This window comes from Jaculus jaculus, chromosome 20 (assembly GCF_020740685.1).
Source record: "Jaculus jaculus isolate mJacJac1 chromosome 20, mJacJac1.mat.Y.cur, whole genome shotgun sequence".
Lineage (NCBI taxonomy): Eukaryota > Metazoa > Chordata > Mammalia > Rodentia > Dipodidae > Jaculus > Jaculus jaculus.
In genome coordinates, this window is record NC_059121.1 from 17,468,946 (window position 1) to 17,491,902 (window position 22,957).

General features: G+C 45.3%; 1 protein-coding gene across 1 annotated transcript in view; it reads left to right on the forward strand.

Moving 5' to 3' along the window:
- Positions 1–22,957, forward strand: part of Elovl7 (ELOVL fatty acid elongase 7) — a 92,234-nt gene that overhangs the window by 36,597 nt on the left and 32,680 nt on the right. The window contains exon 2 of the mRNA XM_045138993.1: positions 20,328–20,428. Within this exon, the coding sequence (XP_044994928.1) occupies positions 20,365–20,428 (64 nt within the window). The 5' untranslated portion in view covers positions 20,328–20,364. The remainder of the gene's footprint in view (positions 1–20,327; positions 20,429–22,957) is intronic.

Sequence of the window (22,957 nt, forward strand, 5' to 3'; positions counted from 1 at the left end):
CTTGTTTCTTTCTCTTTTTTTTTCTTACTTTTATTTTTACTTATTTATTTGACAGAGAAAGAGGGAGAGGGAATGGGTGCACCAGGGCCTCCAGCCACTGCAAACGAACTCCAGACGCGAGCGCCCCCTTGTGCACCTGGCTAACATGGGCCCTGGGGAATCGAACCTGAGTCCTTTGGTCTTTGCCGGCAGATGCCTTAACCACTAAGCCATCCCTCCAGCCGTTGTTTCTTTTTAAATGATAGCCATACTAGTGGGTATGAAGTGGTTGTCTAGCCTCCCTGTGAATCTGTCCATGGTGTTAGTAAGTGTTGCCTGATTGGCTAAGCCTCTTTCAGCATCTTGCTCCTGTCACCCCACCCCCACTGAGCAGCTGTGTGCCTCTCCCGTGGATGAGCACAGACTGGAGGCCTGTTGAAATCCAAACGCTCGCTCAGCAATTTAATAGCTGGGTAACCCGGAGCGATTTGCTTAACTTCTCTGTGCCTTGGTTTATTTATCTGTAAAGTGGCAATGGTGCCTCTTTTGGAGTGTTGCCATTAGAAGTGACTGTATCGTGAATAGAACAGCGAACACGGGGCTGGAGAGAGATGGCTTAGCCGCTAAGGTGCTCGCCTGCGAAGCCTAAGGACCTACGTTTGATTTCCCCAGAGCCCACATGAGCCAGATGCGCATGGTGGTGCATGGGTCTGTAGTTTGTTGCCAGTGGCAGGCGACTCTGGCGTGCCTATTCTCTCTCTCTCTAACAAATCAACCTAAAGAAATGCAATACCTAACACAGGACCGACCCAAGGTCTTCATGAAATGGGCCCTGGTTCCTCTTGGGTATGTGGGCAGCGCCTCCTCCTCCCCTGCCTCAGGACACAGATAGTAGCTGGCTTCTCAAGAGATGCACCCACTTGCAGTCTTTGTTCACAAGGACACCTCCCTTGCCTACTTCAGGAAAACTCCCAGCAAATCTCCACTTGGGATCTGTTCACACCTCTTCCACCTTTGAGTAATATTCCAGATTACAGAGCAGGGAGGGAACCATTGTCTTCAGTGGGTCTGCTGCTACTTGTAAATTTATGCTAAGCTTTAACTGACCCATTTCACAGGTCTGTGTGCTTCCAGTAACCGTGGTTAAAGTGAGAAGGCTTGGGCTGGAGAGATGGCTTAGTGGTTAAGGTCCATGCCTGAGGACCCAGGTTCGATTCTCCAGGTCCCACGTAAGCCAGAAGCACATGGTTTCACATGTGTCTGGAGTTCATTTGCAGTGGCTATAAGCCCTGGAATGCCCATTTTCTCTCTCTCTCTGACTGTAATAAATAAATAAAAATAATTTTTTTTTAAAGTGAGAAGGCTTTTCAGAACCACTAATTTCAAAAATTTTAGTTAAGATAGTTTTAAGAAATATTTCTATTTATTTGTAAGGAGGGACTGAGGGAAACAGAGAAAACTTTAGTAAAGATACTTTACTTATTTATTTTTTTTAGGTATGGTTTCACTCTAGGTTAGGCTGACCTGGAATTCATTCTGCAGTTTCAGGCTGGCCTCAAACTCACGTCAGTCCTCCTATATCTGTCTCCCCAATGCTAGGATTAAAGGTGTGCATCACCACACCTGGCTAAGACAATTTTTAAAAAATTCTATTTATTTGCAAGAAGAGAGAGAGAGAAAGAGAGAACAAGTATGGGTACACATGGGTACACCAGGGCCTCTTGCCACTGCAAATGAAGTGCAGATGCATGCGCCACCTTGTGCATGTGGCTTGACATGGGTCCTGGGGACTTGAGCCCAAGGTGACAAGCTTTGCAGGCAAACAAACACCTTCAACCACGGAGCCGTCATCTCCCCAGTCCTAGGATGGCTTTTTAATGGCAAGAAAGCCTTTTTCCCACCGATTTCAGGTGGGCGTGGGTCGTTTCGGGGCAAGTGAGAAAAAAAATCTCTTTGGCCTCTGCCAGGGACGCGGGCTGGCTGCACGGGTTTGGTGCCACGTGGCCTTCGAAGCTTTCATCCCAGGCGGCACGGTGGTGCTCCAGTGCCAGGAGCTTGCACGTCTCCCTCAGCGGCCACAGGGGACGCCTGGCATTACTCCATTTTACGTGTGTGTGCATTTCTGTCACTTGATGTTTTCACCCGAGGGAAAGTCCTTGGAGAAAGGATTGTGCGCAGTTCTCCTTAGGGACTCTCTTTTCCTGTCATTGATCGGCCTAGTTTTGGTTGTCACTTCTCTTTACAAATCTCATAGTGATCTTTCAGCAAGTGCCCTCTGAGGTCCACTAACCCCCCCCCAAAAAAAAAGCCAGTTTTTTTTTTTTTTTTTGGTTTTTCGACGTAGGGTCTCACTCTAGCCCAGGGTGACTGGAATTCACTATGGATTCTCAGGGTGGCCTCGAACTCATGGTGATCCTCCTACCTCTGCCTCCCGAGTGCTGGGATTAAAGGCGTGCGCCACCACCCCCGGCTCAGTTTTTTTTTAAACTGGGAAATAAAAGATATTTATAAAAACAAAACAGCCGAGGACTGCTGTGTGGGGGACATAGAGAAGACGACCAATGAGAGACAGCTTACTGAAGAGGAGAGTAGTTGAGTGACAGGAAATGGGTGTGAATGGGCAGCACGCCTTTAATCCCAGCACTCGGGAGGCAGAGGTAGAAGGATCACTGAGTTCGAGGCCTTCCTGAGACTACAGAGTGAATTCCAGGTCAGCCTGGGCTAGAGTGAGACCTACCTTGAAAAACCAAAACATACAAAAAAAAAAAAAAAAGAGTGGGAAGAATGGTGTCAGATAATTGGGCTGAGAATTTGGGACTCTGTGCAATTCTTTTAAAAAAATATTTTTGTTGCCAGGCGTGGTGGCGTATGCCTTTAATCCCAGCACTTGGGAGGCAGAGGTAGGAGGATTTCCAGATCAGCCTGGGCTAGAGTGAGACTCTACCTCAAAAGAAATTTTTTTTGTTTATTTACTTAATTATTTATGAGCATTTTAATTTTAATTTTAATTTTTTTTTTCAAGGCAGGGTCTCACTCTAGCCTGACTTGGAATTCACTAAGTAGTCTCAGGGTGGCCTTTAACTCACTGCAATCCTCCTACCTCTTCCTCCCAAATGCTGGGATTAAAAGTATTGGCCACCACACCCAGCCTTAATTTATTTATTTATTAGAAACAGAGAGAAAGAGACAGAGAGAGAGAGAGAGAGAGAGAGAGAGAGAGAGGGAGAGAGAATGGGCGCGCCAGGGCCTCCAGCCACTGCAAACAAATTCCAGACACACGCACCACCATGTGCATCTGGCTAACGTGGGTCCTGGGGAATCGAACCTGGGTCCTTCAGCATCGTAGCACAAAGTGGTGCATGCATGTGGAATTGTCTCTATCTGCCTCTTCCAAATAAATAAAATATTTTTTAAAAAGGGGTTGGGTGGGCCTGTGGACTAGGTGTGCACGCCTTTAATCCCAGACTCGGGAGGCAGAGGTAGGAGGATCGCTGTGAGTCTGAGGCCAGACTGACACTACCTAGTGAATTCCAGGTCAGCCTGGGCTAGAGTGAGACCTACCACAAAACAAAACTAAGAGTCCATAGAATGGTTTAGGAAGAGTGAGTCTCTGACCTTTGAACTCCAGCTTCAGGGAGAAGTTGCCTTTAATCAGCAGGAATGGCTATCTGGGAACAGATAAGAAGATAGCTTTAATCAGCAAGATGGCTATCTAGGGACACAGCCCTTCCTGCCTTAGATGTCTGGAGTGGATCGGACTGCCAGTGCTGAGAACAGCGCAGAGGATCTCCAGGACCACCTTCCCTCGGGGGTGCCCTGGTATTGTTTGTGAAACCACGGGTCACCCAAGAACCCTGAAGATGAGAGAGAGAAGATTCCCACGCCCGCATGAGACTGCATCAGGATTATTTTCCTTTTATTTGGAGAAACCACAAACTCTACACTTCAGTTATGATAGGAAGAAGTCCAGTAAATATTGCCTCTCTGTTGCAGGGGGGAAATGGGAAAGAGAAAGGTGAAATTCTCTCTCTCTTTTTTTCTTGTTTTTTCAAGGTAGGGTCTCACTCAAGCCCAGGCTGACCTGGAATTCACTCTGTAGTCTCAGGGTGGCCTCGAAGTCTCCAAGATCTTCCTACCTCTGCCACTGGAGTGCTGGGATTAAAGGCATGTTACCACGACTGATGATTGATTTTTTTTTTTTTCTGAGACTGTAGACTCTGATGGAAAGAAGTTCCAGATAACATTCCCCACTGTTATCAATATCTATAGACATTGAACAAGTGCACATCTGTCTGGAAATAAAGTATCTGCACAGTCAGCTATTCTGAAAAGATGTAGGCCTTCACAACTCTGGAGTTTAAAACGAATGGATGCCAATTTGTTTTCCTCGCTTTTACTTCACTTAAAAAAATTGCTAGAGGGCTGGAGAGATGGCATAGTGATTAAGGTGCTTGTCTGCAGAGCCAAAAGACCCAGGTTCAATTCCCCAGGACCCACATAAGCCATATGCACAAGGTGGCGCATCTGGAGTTCGTTTGAAGGCCCTGGTGTGCCCATTCTCTCTGTTGCTCGCTCTCTCTCTCTCTCTCTCCATATATATATGTCTGAGGAGATTGCTCAGTAGTTAAAAGTGCTTACTTTCAAAACATGCCAGCTTGGGTTCAATGCCCCCATACCTACGAAAAGCCAGATGCACAAAGTGGTGCATGTGTCTGGAACTCATTCACAGCAATAAGAGGCTCTATATCTCAAATAAATAAATACAAAAGAGACAGTAAAAAAATTTAAATTTAGATATAGTATGGATTTTTGTTTTGCCAAGTTAGTAATGAACTGTAGACAGAGAGTGAGAGAACATTTGAGGTGCATTTGGTCTGGTCATACGTTCAGTAGACTGGGCAATGCTGTATCTTTTAACTTAAAATCCATACACAAAAAACATGTAAAGTTCCCAGGAAACTGAAATTATCAGTAGCAAGAAGCATGTCTGCCTGTCCATCTGTAAAAAGGCTGCTGCTCTAGCATCATTCTTTTTTTTTTTTTTTTTTGAGGTAGGGTCTCACTTTAGCCCAGGCTGACCTGGAATTCACTATGTAGTCTCAGGGTGGCCTTGAACTCTCTGAGATCCTCCTACCTCTGCCTCCCAAGTGCTGGGATTAAAGGCGTGCACACCACGCTCGGCCCTCTAACATCTTTCTATATTTTAGTAGGAAAATCTTAAGGTCGAGGCTAGACAGGGAAGCACAACCCAACGGTTGTCAAAGTTATTTGTGTGAGTTGTTTGGACCCCAGTTTCATGGTCTCTGATCTTTGTTCTTGGTATGTGTACACACACACACACACACACACACAGTATCTATATTATCTATATATGTACTGCGTCTTCCTTCCAGCCATGAGGATTTTGTTAAATAACTAAAAAGAATAAAACGCAGCCAATCTTATTTCCAATGTTAAAAAAAAAAAGAGAGAGAGAAAGGGCAGCTGACATTAATGAAAACACATTCTTCAAGTGTTTGAGAATTAAATCTCATTAGAGAAAATCTTTTGAGAAGATCAAGTACAGTTTAGTGAAAGGGCGAGACCACAGACAGAATATAATTCATCAACAGAAAGTTGAAAAGCTGACCTTGCTATGTGTGTTATTTACAGACAAATATGCCCTGTGTCAGCTTCCAACTTCAATTCAAAGCCAAGAAAACTGAAGCCTTACTGGTAGCAAGTAAAGCAAAACAATGACCAGCGATGGCCTTTTCACTTACTGATTGACTAGTCAATACCAGGAATATTTATTCTTAGTTCACTTCCTCCAGTAATGTAATGTACACTATACAAATTTGGATGTCTTTCGCCATCTGACTCCATGAAAACTTAGAGAATTTTTTTTAACATATTTTTTTTGTTTTGTTTTGTTTTTTTGAGGTAGGGTCTCACTGTAGTCCAGGCTGACCTGGAATTCACTATGGAGTCTCAGGGTGGCCTTGAACTCACAGTGATCCTCCTACCTCTGCCTCCCGAGTGCTGGGATTAAAGGCTTGCGCCACCACGCCCAGCAACATTCTTGTTTTATCTTATTTATTTGAGAGCGAGAAAGAGGTAGATAGAGAATGGGCATGCCAGGGCCATTGGCAGCTGAAAACAAACTCCGGACGCCTGTGCCACCTTGTGCATATGGTTCACATGAGTCCTGGGAAGTTGAACCTGGGTCTTTTGGCTTTGCAGGCAAGCACCTTACACTTAGCCATCCCTCCAGCCCCAAACCTAGAGGATTTTAAATAAGGTAAGAGATAGCCACAAAGGAAGTGCATTTTTTTTTTGAACCTGGGTTCTTTGGTTTTTACTTTAATTAATTAATTTATTTATTTATTTGAGAGCGACAGACACAGAGAGAAAGACAGATAGAGGGAGAGAGAGAGAATGGGCGCGCCAGGGCTTCCAGCCTCTGCAAACGAACTCCAGACGTGTGCGCCCCCTTGTGCATCTGGCTAACGTGGGACCTGGGGAACCAAGCCTCGAACCGGGGTCCTTAGGCTTCACAGGCAAGCGCTTAACCGCTACGCCGTCTCTCCAGCCCGGAAGTGCATTTTAATGGCTCTGAAATACAAGGGTCCTGTAGGCGTGAAACCAACACACACAGTCATTCAATTCTTTCCTACTGCCACCACCTTTTCCTAGTTCTATAGATGTGTTCAGGATATTTTTCATCCTTGAAATAAATCCTTCTACTCTGTTTTTTTCCCCTCCTTCCTATAAATATCTTGAGAAACAGACAATATACAATGGGAAAGAGGGCTGGAAAGATGGCTGAATGGTTAAGGCCCTTGTCTGTGAAGCCTAAGGACCCATGTTCAACTCTCCAGATCCCATGTAAGCCAGGCACAGAAAGGTGTGGCAAGTGCAAGGTCTCACATGCCCACTAGGTGGCAGAAGTGTCTGGAGTTTGATTATGGCGGCTGAGGCCCTGGCACACCAATTCTCTCTCACACTCTAAAATAAAAATAATAGTAAATAAATACAATAAAAATAGAGCCAGGTGTGGTGGCGCACGCCTTTAATCCCAGCACTCGGGAGGCAGAGGTAGGAGGATCGCTGTGAGTTCGAGGCCACCCTGAGACTACATAGTGAATTCCAGGTCAGCCTGGGCTAGAGTGAGACCCTACTCAAAAAAAAAAAAAAAAAAAAAAAAAAGAATGGGAAAGAGCCCAGAAGTCAGTTGATTAGCACTAGGTCTGAATTTTTCAGATCAATGCTTATCAAATATTCCCCTAGGATAAACTGATCTGCAGTTCTAGCTCAGAACACCTATGAAAGCATAGAACCCCACGGAGAGGTAGCTGTCCTTTTTAGTGTTAAGTTGGGTTGCACTGAGTGCTCATATCACTGCTTGTTTATCCATTTTTTTGTGTGTGTGTTTTTTCAAGGTAGGGTGTCACCCTAGCCCAGGCTGTGATTTTATTTTTTTTTCTTTTTTCTTTTAAAATTTTTATTATTTTTATTTATTTATTTTTTCTTTTTTAAATTTTTATTAGCATTTTCCATGATTATAAAAAATATGTGATTTTATTTTATTTTCATTTATTTATTTATTTATTTATTTATTTTAGTAAAAGGCGAAAGATTTATTCGCTTTGAAGAGAAACCAGAGTATCATTTATTTATTTATTTTGAGGTTGGTTCTCACTCTAGCCAGGCTGACCTGGAATTCACTATGGAGTCTCAGGGTGGCCTGGAACTCACGGTGATCCTCCTACCTCTGCCTCCCGAGTGCTGGGATTCAAGGCGTGCGTCGCCACGCCCGGCTTTGATCTTTCTTTTTTTAAGGAGGGTCCTACGATGTACCCCACGTAGGCCTGTAGTCCTGTTATAGCAGACAGGCCTCAAACTCATGATACTTCCACTTCAGACTCCCAAGAAGTAGGGTGATCACTGTGCGCCATGATGCCTGATCGGGTTTGGTTTCTGTGTTGTGTGAACTTCTTGCCCCATCCCTAGGCTCAATCTGTCTGTAGTTTGCCATGGTCTTCCATGACATGAGTATCTTAGTGCTGTCTGGGCTTTTATTTATTTATTTTTTAACTTTAAAAAAATTTATTTGAGGAAAACAGGCAGAGAGAGAGATCATTGGGCAAGCCAGAGCCTTTAGCCACTGCAAACAAATTCCAGATACATGTACCACCTTGTGCAGCTGGTTTATGTGGGCACTGGGGAATCGAACCTGGATCCTTAGGCTTAGCAGGCAAGCGCCTTAACTGCTAGGCTATCTCTCTAGTGCAAAATTGCTTTTATTTTTAAAATATGTTGCCTCACATGGCCTGGAACTCTTGAGGTCAAATGGTCCTCCTGTCTCTACCTCCAAAGTAGTTAGGACTACAGGCGTGTACTACAGTTCCTGGTGATGGTCAGTTTTTAAAATATTTTGTTTTATTTACATATTTTATTTATTTATTTGTAAGCAGAAGGGGGGGGGCAATAGGTGTGCCAGGGCCTCTAGCCACTGCAAACAAACTCCAGATGCATGTGATACTTTGTAAATCTGGCTTTACGTGGCTACTGGGGAATTGAACCCTCATCATTTGACTTTACAGGCAAGCACCTTAACATCTGAGCCATCTTTGTAGTCTGTAATTGTCATTTTACACACACACACACACACACACACACACACACTTTTGAGGCAAGCCCAACAGACTGGCCTTTTTTTTTTTTTTTTTTAATGAGAGAGAGAGAGAAAAAAACTTGGTGTGCCAGAGCCTCCAGCCACTGTAATTGAACTCTCGACACGTGCACCACCTTGTGCATGTGTGTGAGCTTGCACATGCATCAACTTGTGTGTCTGGCTCACGTGGGGTCTGGGGAGTCCGACATGGGTCCCTAGGCTTCGCAGGCAGGCGCCTTAACTGCTAAGCCATCTCTCCAGCGCTCGTTTTAAAGCTTTGCTCAATGTCAATGCCAAGGGCCATCCCACCCCGCAGGGTGCGTCACTCCTCAGCCTCTGCACCTGCGGGCGGTCCATTCCGCAGTCCAGCTCAGGGTCTCCGCCAGCGGAGCCCGTTCTGTTCTCAGCCCCAGGGAGGCGCGGGCTGGAGCGCTCAGTCCATTCCTTCTCCATGCGCTCAGCCTCGGCGCCTCACCAGCAGGAGTGGGGCAAAGCTGCTTGTGGCTCCTCCTCCACGCTGAATGAAGCTTTTCCTCCAAAGCTGAAACAGATGTTTAAGATCTAGACCACTCGTGAGCTGAAGAGATGGCTCAGCAGTTAAAGGCACTTGCCTGCAAAGCCAGTGCGCTCGGTGGCGCACGCATCTGGAGTTCATTTACAGCGGCGGGAGGCCCTGGCGCCCCCATACTCACTCTCTGTCTGTTTATCTCTCTCTTTCTCTCAAATACATAAGTCAATATTAAAAACGGAGATTTAGACCACTTGTATGACCTTTCCTTGGGTTTTTTTTTTAATTAATTAATTATTTATTTATTTTTTGAGGTAGGGTCTCACTCTAGCCCAGGCTGACCTGGAATTCACTATGTAGTCTCAGGGTGGCCTCAAACTCATGGTGATCCTCCTACCTGTGCCTCCCAAGTGCTGGGATTAAAGGTGTGCGCCACCACGCCCGGCTCTTATTTCTTTCTATGAGGTTCTGTGGCCCTCATTTTGTTTGTTTGTTTTAAATTTTCTCCCTCCAGTCTGCAGTATTTGGAGGCATTGCTACTGCATCTTGACTGTAATTGACCTCCTTGCAATCATTCCTGTCTTCTCTTCCTGTCTCTTAAACATGGGTGTTTCCTGAAGTGCCGTCCTTTGCCAAGTCTCCTCCTGTGCTATTTCTCAAGAGATTTATGCTGCTCCCACGTCAATTATTACCTCTTTTATCGCGCACCGAGGTCTTAATCCTAGTGTCTGACCCTGGAGTTTGCTTGACATTCAGTGAACGCCTCCGCTGGCTTACTGGTTTGGAAGGGCTGCTTTCAAGAAGGTGCCACCAACTGGGTGGTTGATCTCCACAGGTCTGAAGGTTAGACATCTGAGGCCAAGAGTTTAGTAAGACTTGCTCCTTCTGAGGGAAGAGTCTATTCCCGCCTCTTGCCTTGGCTTGGATTTGGCAGTCTCCATGCTTATAATATTGTTTACTCTGAGTATACTGTCCATGTCTAGTTTTCCCCCCTTGTACAAAGACACCAGGTGTATTCTCTTAGGACCCACCCTAATGACTTTATTTTTATTTATTTTTAATTTTTTTGTTGTTGTTTCATTTTTATTTATTTATTTGAGAGTGACAGAGAGAGATAGAAAAAGTCAGAGAGAGAGAGAGAGAGAATGGGCGCGCCAGGGCTTCCAGCCACTGCAAACGAACTCCAGACACGTGCGCCCACTTGTGCATCTGGCTAACATGGGACCTGGGGAACCGAGCCTCGAACCGGGGTCCTTAGGCTTCACAGGCAAGCGCTTAACCACTAAACCATCTCTCCAGCCCTATGACTTTATTTTTAATCTGATCGCTTCTTTTAGCTCCAAAAGAAGTCACAGGCTGAGGTACTAGGGACTCCATCCTAATGTGAATTTTATTGGGGGGGGGGACACAATTTAATCTGTAATGCTGAATGTCTCCTACCACAACCATTTCCTGCTGCATGCTAGGTGTTAGTACAGGCAGGTACTGGGAGGCCCAATCTCTTCCCTCCCGATGAGCAGGACAGATAAGGGCTAACAAGCAAGCGCTTGGCAGAACTACGCAGTGTGTGCTGTCATAGATGAGAGGTTGTTACAAGGACAGCTTAGTGGGACGCCTGGTCCTGCCCGGCTGGCTCAGGGATGACACCTCGGAGGAAGAGGCTCTGCACTGTGTCTTTCCCAATAGGATGCAATACTGAGTAATCGCCATCCACCCACCTTCTAAGCCACACCCGTCATTGCCCGGCCCTGGACCCCGCCACCCAGCTAATGTTTTCCAAGGCTCACATTGATGAAGAGATTCCGAAGTTGAAAAACCTGTCATGTCTCCCTGTTGTGAACAGAACTAAGTCTAATAAAATTATTTAACTTGGCTGGCTTATGGTTCCTCCATAGTCCTCTACCACTATGAATGTTCCTTTCGGTTATTCCCTTCCTTAATCTCTTGCAATAACAAGAGGGAATGATAACGTTCTAGAAGCAAACCTGTAGCTTTTCCATAATTATATGCAGGCGGGGTTTTTGTTTGGTATTCCACTATATTATTGGCACCTAAGATAGTACTTGATATATAACAAGTATTTTTATTGAGTTTTTTTTTTTTTTTGAGAGAGAGAGAGGATGATGGAAAAGGAGAAAATGGGCACACCAGTGCCTTGTAGCCACTGCAATGAACTCCAGACACATGGCCACCATGTCCATCTAGCGTACATGGGTTCTGAGGACTAGAACCTGGGTCCTTAGGCTTCCCAGGCAAGCACCTTTAACCACTAAGCCATCTCTGCAGCCCTATGAAATTTTTTTTTTTTTTGAGGCAAACCCAACAGACTGGACCTTTTTATTTTTTATTTTTTTAAATATGTTTTGTTTATTTATTTGAGAGTGACAGACACAGAGAGAAAGACAGATAGAGGGAGAGAGAGAGAATGGGCGCGCCAGGGCTTCCAGCCTCTGCAAACGAACTCCAGACGCATGCGCCCTTTTGTGCATCTGGCTAACGTGGGACCTGGGGAACCGAGCCTCAAACCAGGGTCCTTAGGCTTCACAGGCAAGTGCTTAACCGCTAAGCCATCTCTCCAGCCCTTATTTTTTATTTTTATTTATTTTTTTTTTTTTGCTTTTTCGAGGTAGGGTCTCACTCTGGCTCAGGCTGACCTGGAATTCACTATGTAGTCTCAGGGTGGCCTCGAACTCACGGCGATCCTCCTACCTCCCGAGTGCTGGGATTAAAGGTGTGCGCCACCATGCCCGGCCTTTTTTTTTTTAAATGAGAGATGAGAGAGAGAGAATTGGTGCACCAGGGCCTCCAGCCAGTGCAAACTCCAGACTCATGCTCCATCATGTGCGCATGTGTGACCTTGCTCAGTTACATCACCTTGTGGGTCTGGCTTATGTGGGACCTGGAGAGTCAAACATGGGTCCTTAGGCTTTGCAGGCAAGCATCTCTCCAGCTCCCCCATAAGTATATTTTTTTTGTTTATTTTTATTTATTTATTTGAGAGCAACAGAGAGAGAGAGAGGGAGAGAGAATGGGCATGTCGTCAGGGCTTCCAGCCACTGCAAACTAATTCCAGACACATGCGCCCCCTTGTGCATCTGGCTAACGCGGGACCTGGGGAACCGAGCCTCGAACCGGGGTCCTTAGGCTTCACAGGCAAGCGCTTAACCGCTAAGCCATCTCTCCAGCCCCCCTCCCATAAGTATTTTTAAATATTGGTTGAGGAGCTGGGGGCAATGGCTCAATGGATAAAGTGCTTGCCATACAAGCATGGGTACCTGAGGTCAGAGCCCCAGAAGCCAGGTACACCTGGATGCAGTAGTGCCAGCATTTGTAATCCCAGCATTCCTATGTCAAGACAGCAGGCTGGGACAGGGGAATCCCACAGAATCTCCTGGACTGGCTGGCCTTGTGAATACAGCAGTGAACAATCAGAAACTCTCCTTCAGACACAGTGAAAGGTGAGCACCCACATCTGCGGCTGTCCCCTGACTTATACACACACACACATACACACCAAAAAAGTTTTGATTGAATAAATGACTTTTCCCCCTTAAAAGTCTGTGTACAATATATGCCCTCTTCTGCAGGACACTTTTTTTTTTTTGGCATATTGAAATCTTCTTCCCAAGGCTCAGCTCATGTGTCCTCTCCTCGGCTATCTATGGTTTGCCTCTTGGTCACAAGTGTCTCCTTTCTAGGGCTGAGGTGACTTGCGTGCATCATTCCACTGGACTCAGTGCTTGGCTTAGGTGTTGTGGTGTGATGCCGTTTGGAAGAAACACTCACAAAAAAGAAACACAAAAAGTTGGGTGTGGTGGTGCATATCTATAATCCTGTAAGTAGGGAGTCTGAGGCAGGAGGATCATGAGTTCCAGGCCAGTGTAGTTTATATAGAGACTGTCAAAGGGAGAGAGGGTGGGAAGGAACAAGGAAAGGAAGAAAGGAAGGGAGGGAAGGAGGAAGGGAAAGTAGGAAGGAAGGAGGGAAGGAAAGAAGGGAGGGAAAAAATGCTTTTGAAGATACATAAGAAGATGATATTTTGAATGGCTCCCACTGTCTTTAAAGATAGCCAAGCAGAGGCTGGAAGGATTGTCCAGTGGTTAAAGAAACTTTCTAACAAAGCCCAACAACTTGGGCTCAATTCCCCAATACCCATGTAAAGCCAGATAGGCTAAGTGGCATGTGCGTCTGGAGTTTGTTTGCAGTGGCAGGAGACCTTAGTACAACAATAATTTCTCTCTGTGTTTCTCTCAAATTTATATATATATATATATATATATATATATATATATATTAAAGATGGAAACTTACCTACTTACAAGAACTACCCTGACTTTGGATTTCTTGTTCTATGAGATAACATATCCCCACAGTGATTAGGGTATTTCGAGTTGAGTGTATGGTTTCTTGAAGACAAAGTCTATCTTCTGATTTGATAGCAATTCTTATTTTAAAAATAAAACATGAGATATTTGGGCTGGAGAGATGGTTTAGCGGTTAAGCACTTGCCTGTGAAGCCTAAGGACCCTGGTTCGAAGCTCAATTCCCCAGGACCCACATTAGCCAGATGCACAAGGGGGCGCATGCATCTGGAGTTTGTTTGCAGTGGCTGGAGGCCCTGGCGCGCCCACTCTCTCTCTCTCTCTCCCCCTCCCTCTTTCTCTGTCTGTTACTCTCAAATAAATAAATAATTTTAAAAAAATTAAAAAAAAACATGAGATATTTAATATTCATTTTACTCTAGTCTTGTGGCCTAGCTCCCTCCAACATCATAAGAGCTAAAGTGCAGTTTTTTTTTGTTTGTTTGTTTGTTTGTTTTTGGTTTTTCGAGGTAGGGTCTCACTCTGGTCCAGGCTGACCTGGAATTAACTCTGTAGTCTCAGGGTGGCCTTGAACTCATGGCGATCCTCCTACCTCTGCCTCCCGAGTGCTGGGATTAAAGGCGTGCACCACCACGCCCGGCGAAAGTGCAGTTTTGATTGACTCTCTTCTAGATGCCCTGATAACATCAAGCTCAGTTGACTCCTAAAGTAAGAAGTCAGTTTCCTCACATCCAGGATTCACGTGCTGACTCACGTATCTCCCAGACCTCCCGTTTTATGCAAGTGCCTTTGAATCACTAGGTTAATCTTTTCCACTGTCAGCGACACCTCTTCTTCATAACCTGGTTCAGATGCTTTGTTCAGGGGACCTTCACTAACTGAATCGTTTCATGTGTTTTTACGCCTGTCTGGATGCTGTGGGTCTTGTCTCAGAATGGTGCATGCAGGATTCAGAGGTTGCAGGCTTAGTCCATCGTCAGAATTTTCCCCCAGACTCTAACTGTATTCAGATCTGTTTCCATGAGGCTGACTGATACCCAGCTCAGCGAATGACCAACATGAAAGATCTAGAATATAGAAAAAAAAAAACCCTTCTCACATTCCTTTGTCTTTTCCCTGGCGTCTGTTGTTCAATTTCTTTGAGTCTTCCCTCTAGGTCAAGATTAAGTCAATTTTTCTTACCATAAAACTCTTATTTTCAAGCCAGGCGTGGTGGCGCACGCCTTTAATCCCAGCACTCGGGAGGCAGAGGTAGGAGGATCGCCATGAGTTCGAGGCCACCCTGAGACTCCATAGTGAATTCCAGGTCAGCCTGGACCAGAGTGAGACCCTACCTTGAAAAACCAAAAAAAAAAAAAAAAAAAAAAACTCTTATTTTCCTTTTCATCTTAACACAATATTGTTTTAAAATTTTTTTGTTCATTTTTATTTATTTATTTGAGAGTGACAGACAGAGAGAGAAAGAGGCAGATAGAGAGAGAGAGAGAATGGGTGCGCCAGGGCCTCCAGCCACTGCAAATGAACTCCAGACGCGTGCGCCTCCTTGTGCCTCTGGCTAATGTGGGTCCTGGGGAATCGAGCCTCGAACCGGGGTCCTTAGGCTTCACAGGCAAGCACTTAACCACTAAGCCATCTCTCCAGCCCTAACACACTATTTATTTATGGAACTGCCCCTTCAGGTCACACAGTTCCTACTCATATGAGCCCATATTGTCTACAGCTCTTCTGCAACGCGTCCATGCCCCCCCCCCCAGGTGCTCAGAAGTCTTTCTCTTGTTATTACACAACACAGAAATGAAAAGAGAGTCCCGTAGCTCTTTTCCATTAGGCCATCGGCCCCTGGCCCGGATATACCCGGGCAGCACTGACCCCTTATGATCCAATTTCCAAGACAGCCTGCTGGGCACTTCTCTGAGGCCTGCATTTTACTGGCCCCACGCCAAACGTGAAACGCGCTTTCCTGCGCTTGGAGTCAGGGAAGCCTGTGGTCTGCACCCCACGTTCTTCCGTCTGGCTAAGTGCATAAGCTTTTTGACCCCCAAATTTGATCCCAAATGCTGGGACCCGGCTTTCTGTCTCTTTGCCCTTCTGCTCTGTGACATTCTAGGACAATGCACACAACCACCTTACAGGATAGAAATGAATGGCGAGAGGGGAGGGAATGCAATGCAAGAGACAATAAGGAGAAACGTTAAAGCAAGAGGGGGCTGGAGAGATGGCTTGGCGGTTAAGCACTTGCCTGTGAAGCCTAAGGACCCTGGTTCGAGGCTCGATTCCCAGGACCCAGGTTATCCAGATGCACAAGGGGTGCACGCGTCTGGAGGTCCTTTGCAGTGGCTGGAGGCCCGGGTGCACCCATTCTCTATCTGTCTATCTGTCTCTTTCTCTCTCTGTCTGTTGCTCTCAAATAAATAAATGAATAAATAAGAAAAGCTGAGAAGTCCTTTGAACAACAGAATAGTGAAATAAGTGTTTCATGCCAGAGTAAATGTAGGGAGCAGGCTTCTGCTTCTCACGCCAGGCACTGCAAGATTATTTTAAACAAGCAGTTCGCCACTTGGGGCAGTCTTGACTTCTGGGGGACATCTGGCAATTTCTCAAAGCATTTTTGGTTGTCTCAGCTGTGGAGAAGGGATTCTTGGCATCTAGTAGACAGAGTCTACAGTTGTCCCAAGGAAATGTCCCCACAACTAAGAATTACTTGGCCCCAGATGTCAATACCGTCTAGTTTTAAGAACTCCTTCTTTAAGCAAGTTTTTTTTTTTTTATCTTATAGTCATCCCTCACATTTTGTTTATTTTTAAATGTTTTTAAAACGTTTGTTTTATTTTATTTATATATTTGATAGTGAGAAAGAGACGGGGAGGGAGACACATGCAGAAAGAGAATGGGTGCACCAGGGCCTCCAGCCGCTGTGAACGATCTCCAGACACATGTGCCACTTTGTGCATCTGGCTTATGTGGGTCCTGGGGAATTGAACCTGGGTCCTTAGACTTCGCACAAAGTGCCTTAACGGCTAAGCCATCTCTCCAGCCTTGTTTATTTATTTTTTGAGGTAGGATCTCACTCTAGTCCAAACTAAGCTGAAATTCATTCGGTAGCTCCAAGCTGGCCTCGAACTCACAGCGATCCTCCTACCTTAACCTCCCAAATGCTGGCATCAAAGACGTGTGCCACCACACCCGGTTGCCTGAGATTTTAAGATTCCTCTAAGGTTCTAGGCTTAGTAAATCATCAAGAAGGACCAAGTGCAAGCTCTGAATCTTTCTGTTTAGGGTGACAGACCCCGTGAAGTTGTGTTTCTGCTTACGGGGGAGAGGGTGGGGCAAGAGGGAGGAAACCAGTTCCAGGCAGCGGCAAGATGTGGAAACACACAGATCGATAGCTAGTTGGAGGGCTGGAGAGATGGCTTAGCGGTTAAACGTTAGCCAGGTGCACAAGGGGGCACACGCATCTGGAGTTCGTTAGCAGTGGCTGGAAGTCCTGGTGCACCCATTCTCTCTCTCTCTCTCTCTCTCTCTCTCTCTGTGTGTGTCTCTTTCTCTCTCTGTCACACTCAAATAGATAAATAAATATGATGGAGAATGGAATTTCAAAGGAGAAAGTGTGTGTGGGGGAGGGAATTAACATGGGATTTTTTTTTATAATCATGGAAAATGCTAATAAAAATTTTAAAGCTGAATAAAAAAATAGATAAATAAAAATGAACAAAAAAAAAAATCTAGTTGGAAACTTCCCTATCAGTGTCTTTCGGAGGTTTTTCCCTTCCCAAGACTGTGGGAGCAGAGACCTTTATTACCTGTGATTTTCCAGATTCAAAACCCCAAGATATTGCAGTACCCCCACCTTTAGGATCCAGGGGCTTTCTTCACCCACTTGCTGGGTTCTTCCTGTTGGACCCCCAGGGCTCTTTCTCGGGAGCCAGCCCTTGGATTCCTTGTCCTTTGCTTTCTCTATACCACTCCAGCTCTCTTCTCTTCTCACGCTTCTTGACTTTCACAGGATTCGCTTGTTAGCTTGCTCCGATGTTTTCTGAATTTCGAGTCATAGTTAGAAAGACCTCACCATCCCCAGGTCATGATGTCTTCCCCTGTGCCGTTATCTTCGTAATCTCATCCCTTTGGAGTTAGAGTAGAGTTTCCTTTCTTTCTTTCTTTCTTTCTTTCTTTCTTTCTTTCTTTCTTTCTTTCTTTCTTTCTTTCTTTCTTTCTTTCTTTTTGGTGGGGGAATGGTTTTGAGGTAGGGTCTCACTCTAGCCCAGGCTGACCTAGAATTCACTCTGTAGTCTCAGGCTGACCTCGAACTCAAAGCCATCCTCCTACCTTGGCTTCCTGAGTGCTGAGATTAAAGGTGCATGCCACCACGCCCGGCTCAGCTTTCTTTCTTTCTTTTTTTTTCCTAATGGCTTTCTACTGTTCCAAATCACTGATTGAGTAGTTGTGAGAAACTTCGTACCTACATATTTAAGATGTCACCTATGCCATGTACTAGATACTTGTTTTATTTATGTATGAATACACACATAAATATAGTAATATTTTAAAATATTATTTATTTATTTATTTAAGAGAGAAAGAGGCAGTAAGAAAAAGAGAGAGAGAATGGGTGCCCCAAGGCCTCCAGCCACTGCAAAAGAACTCCAGATGCATGCATCACCTTGTGCATCTGGCTTATGTGGGTCCTGGGGAATCAAACCTGGGTCCTTTGGCTTTTCAGGCAAATGCCTTAATGGCTAAGCCATCTCTCCAGCCCAGTAATGTTTTAGAATGGTAGGAGAAAGCCTCAATTTTCCTATAGTAAACCTAGAGGAATTTTTTTGTGGTATGACATAATATACATAATGTAAAATTTATATTTCAACCAATTTTCAATGTAAAAGTCAGTGGCACTGAGCACATTTACATTGTAAGCCCATCAACATCGTTCATTTGTAGAACTTCTCCATTTAAAAAAATTTTTTAAATTTATTTTTGTTTGAGACAGAAAGGGAGAGAGAAAGAGAGAGAATGGGCACGCCAGGGACTGTAGTCACTGCAAATGAACTCCAGATGCATGTGCCACCATGTGCATCTGGTTTACATGGGACCTGGAGAATTGAGCCTGGGTCCCTAGGCTTTAAGCCATCTCTCCAGCCCTCCATCTTTTTATCTTTGAGTCACACCATTACTTTTATGACACCTTACCCACTTATAAGGTATACCTTGATTTTTATCTTTAGCTTTATTTTATTTATTTCAGAGAGAGAAAGAAGGACAGAGAGGGAGAGAATAAGTGTGCCAGGGCCTTCAGCTGCTACAAACGAACTCCAGACACATGTGTGGGATTGGACCTGGGTCCTTTGGCTTTGTAGGCGAGCGCCTTAACCAGGAAGCCATCTCTTCAGCCCGGTGTTAAATTATGGAAAACTATACATCTTAGTATTACTGAAATACAGTTTTCCCAGATTCCCACATTTCTGGGTGTTCTGCTCCATTCACTTGTTCTCTGTCTTCTAATGCCTCAGTGTCTAAATCACTGAAGATTTGCAGTATCTCTTCATGTGTAGGAGGGATCGTTTCTCCTCATTGGCCATGTTTCTCAGAAGCCCTTTTGCTGTCTACTAAGCCATTTTCCTCGTCTCTGCTGGGTGCTTCCTCCTCCTTTCTACCTCTGTTCCTCTTACATATTAGAAGACCTTTTGGGCCTGAAGATGTCCAAGTCCTGGATACGTGTACCTTCTCTGAAACCTCATGTCCCCACGTCTCCTTCTTCTGCTGGGTTTGCACTGTAGCATTGCCACAGTGGCACATCAACTGCTGACCTGCATTTGCTCCACACAAGGGAGACGGTCCTAATGTGTCAGGCATGTGTGCGCGCCTTTCATCCCAGCCCTCAGGAGGCAGAGGTAAGATTGCCTTGAGTGCAAGGCCAGCCTGAGACTACAGAGTGAGTTCCAGGCAGCAACAATTAAAAAAAAAAAAATTCCGGGCTGGAGGGATGGCTTAGCCGTTCAAGTGTTTGTCTGCAAAGCCAAAGGACCCAGGTTCGATTCCCCAGGACCCATGTTAGCCAGATGCACAAGGGGGCACACACATCTGGAGTTCATTTGCAGTGGCTGGAGGTCCTGGTGCGCCCATTCACTCTCTCCTCTCTCTCCCCCTCTTTCTCTGTCAAATAAATAAATAAATAAATAAAAAGCATAAAAAATTTCCTATAATTGCTGGTATGGTGGCACTCAGGAGGCAGAGGTAGGAGGATCACTGTGAGTTCAAGGTCACCCTGAGGCTACATAGTGAGTTCCAGGTCAGCCTGGGCTAGAGTAAAACCCTACCTCAAAGAAAGGAAGGGAAGGAGGGAGGGAGAGAGGGAGGGATGAACAAAGGAAGGAAGGGAGGGAGGAAGAGCTCTGGGCTGGAGAGATTGCTCGGCAGTTAAGGTGCTTGCCTGCAAAGCCTAATGACCTGGGTTCGACTCCCAGGTACCTATGTAAAGCCAGATGCACAAAGTTTGCAGTGGCTGGAGGCACTGGTGTGCCCATTCTCTCTGTCTGTCTCTCTTCTCTCTATCTCGCTCTGCTTGCAAATAAACAAACAGCATATCTTTTTTAAATTACCTATAATCATTTCCTTGTTTTGTATCGTGTCTGTGCACAGAGCCCCTTCCTCAGTGAGGCTAGCCGTGCCCCTGGGACAATGGAAGTCGTCTGCAATGCCCGCAGCAGCATTAGCATTTCCTCTGCTGACTAAATGCCTTTATCCTAAGTACAACGTCATCGCTGTGCCAGTTATTCCTATTAAATTTTTAGCATTTTACTATTGTTCTGCTAAAAGCTCATCATTATTGGCATCTATAGATCATAAACTCATCTCTATTTCATTTTAGTGAGGAATCCATTAAAAGGGACCTCTTGTGAAGGAAGATGGCCTTCAGTGATCTCACATCGAGGACGGTGCGTTTTTACGACAATTTGATCAAAGATGCTGGTAAGTAACTGAGGTCTGTCTTTCCTCTTCCTGTCGAATTCCCACATTAGCAGGATTTCCCTGAAACAGAAAGAGACTTTACAACTTCTCCTTTATTACTAGTTAATGAGGAGGAAGTGCCAAAGGGTTTCTTTTTTTTTTTTAATATTTTTTGTTCATTTTTATTTATTTATTTGAGAGTGACAGAGAGAGAGGGAGAGAAAGAGACAGATGGAGAGGGAATGGGTGCGCCAGGGCTCCCAGCCACTGCAAACGAACTCCAGATGCGTGCGCCCCCTTGTGCATCTGGGTAACGTGGGTCCTGGGGAATCAAGCCTCGAACCAGGTTCCTTAGGCTTCACAGGCAAGTGATTAACCACTAAGCCATCTCTCCCCAAAGGGTTTCATTACTGAGTTGTGCATAGATAGAACCACACAGCTCTTCCTGAGGATGTGAATAGTGAGCTAGCCTGAATACCCACAGAAGGGAACTGGCTAATAAATGATGGCAAACTTCCGCGTCTCAGCCATTAAAGGTGATACGAGAGGGACCGTACACTGCCTTGATGCTCCTGAGGGAAACTGAGGTTGTTGGCAACAGCAGCTCTGGGCAAGAGAGCTGCCACCCCTCTGAGCGCTAGCTCAAAGGGCTGGGAGTGACTCACGGGGGGGCGAGGGGATAGCCCCGAGTCATGAAATGCAGTCAGTGTTTTAGAACTTGTAACGCTAGTGAAAGGAGTTGGAAATATGTTAACTAGCAGCTAGGTTTAAAGCGCGGCACGCGTTTCTTCTGTGGGAGTTAGCAGTTATTTCTACAACACGGAATTAGGGTTTCTATGATGGTATCACTCCTGGGGCTTGAACCCAGGACCTCACATTTGTATGGGTTTAAGTGCCTGCTCGGCCACTGAACGACACCCCCGTCTCACTGGATAGCTTTTATTGACTTTGCTATGTCTGTTAGGGAAACCGCAACCAATGTGATATTTGCAAGAGCCCGTGAGATTCACATGATTTGTATTATGTGAGGCTTATAAGGTTCTAGAAGCACTAGACATTTTCATATGTGCTCTTTCAGAAGTCCACCTCCACGTGTATCTGTGGATCACCTCTCCTTTTTTTTTTTTTTAAATTCATGGTAGGGTCTCCCTCTAGCCCAGGCTGACCTGGAATTCACTATGTTGTCTCAGGGTGGCCTCGAACTCACTGCGATCGATACTCCTACCTCTGCCTCCCGAGTGCTGGGATTAAAGGCATGCACCACCACACCTGGCCAACTCTCCTTTTCTTCAAAAAAGTTTTTTAAAATTTATTTAACAGAGAGAGAGAGAAACAGAAACAGAGGGAAAAAAGCAGAGAGGGAGAAAGAGAGAGAAGATGGGCACGCTAGAGCTTCTAGACACTGCAAACAAACTCCAGATGCTTGTGCCACCTTGTGCATCTGGCTTTATGTGGGTACTGGGAAATTGAACCTGGGTCCTTTGGCTTTGCAGGCAAGCTCCTTAAGTGCTAATCCATCTCACCAGTCTTTTCTTTTTATTCCCCTCCTTTTTTATTAGAAGTGCTTTCATCAGAAAACAGAACTCCGCTAGCTCAGAAAAAGTAATGGGAAAGGCTTCAGGAGGTTAAAGGTGGGGAGTGAGGAGACCTTTAGAAACAGTGTTGTAATCAGAGCAGGGGAGAAGGAGGAGAGAGGCAGAGAGGAGGTGCAGACGGTGCCACTCAATTGGAGGCGTGCCAATTTGAAATCTCGGTGCGACTGTGTGCTGTCCAGAAGTCCAGGTTGCTTTGTGAAATCACACCTTGCAGCCACTACCTTACCTGTGTGAAAGTACCCTGACGCAAACAGCGGTGGTGATTTTTTTAAAAATTTATTTATCTGTGAGCAGAGACGAGAAGTGACACTCCAGCTGCTGCAAACTTGCTCCAGACACATGCATCACTTTATTCATCTGGCTTTGACGTGGGTACTGGGGGATCAAACCTGAGTCGTTAGGCTTTGCAGACAAGCACCTTAACCTCTAAGCCAAATCTCCAGCCCAGTGGTGGTGATTTTTATAGATAGTTGTTAAATGTTTTTTTTTTTTAAATAAATAGTTTTATTCATTTTTATTTATTTATTTGAGAATGACAGAGAGAGAGAGAGAGATTGAGAATGGGCACTCCAGGGCTTCCAGCCACTGCAAACAAACTCCAGACGCATGCGCCCCCTTGTGCATCTGGCTAACGAGGGTCCTGGAGACTTAAGCCTCGAACCGGGGTCCTTAGGCTTCACAGGCAAGTGCTTAACCACTAAGCCATCTCTCCAGCCCTGTTAAATGATTTTAAAATGTCACTGAAATCTTTTTCTTTATATTTTTCTCCCCTGTCCTGTCCTAGTGTAGTGGGGTTAAAAGGTTTTCTGTCAGGATTTACATCATCAGGAAAAACCTGTCAGGTATAGCCAGAGATCTTTTCCCCTTGTGCTTAGTGAGGTATGGATCTCCAGGAGGCATTGGTTTTGCTTTGCTAACCCTGGGAAGGTCTGAGCGCATGATCGAGGAGCAAGCA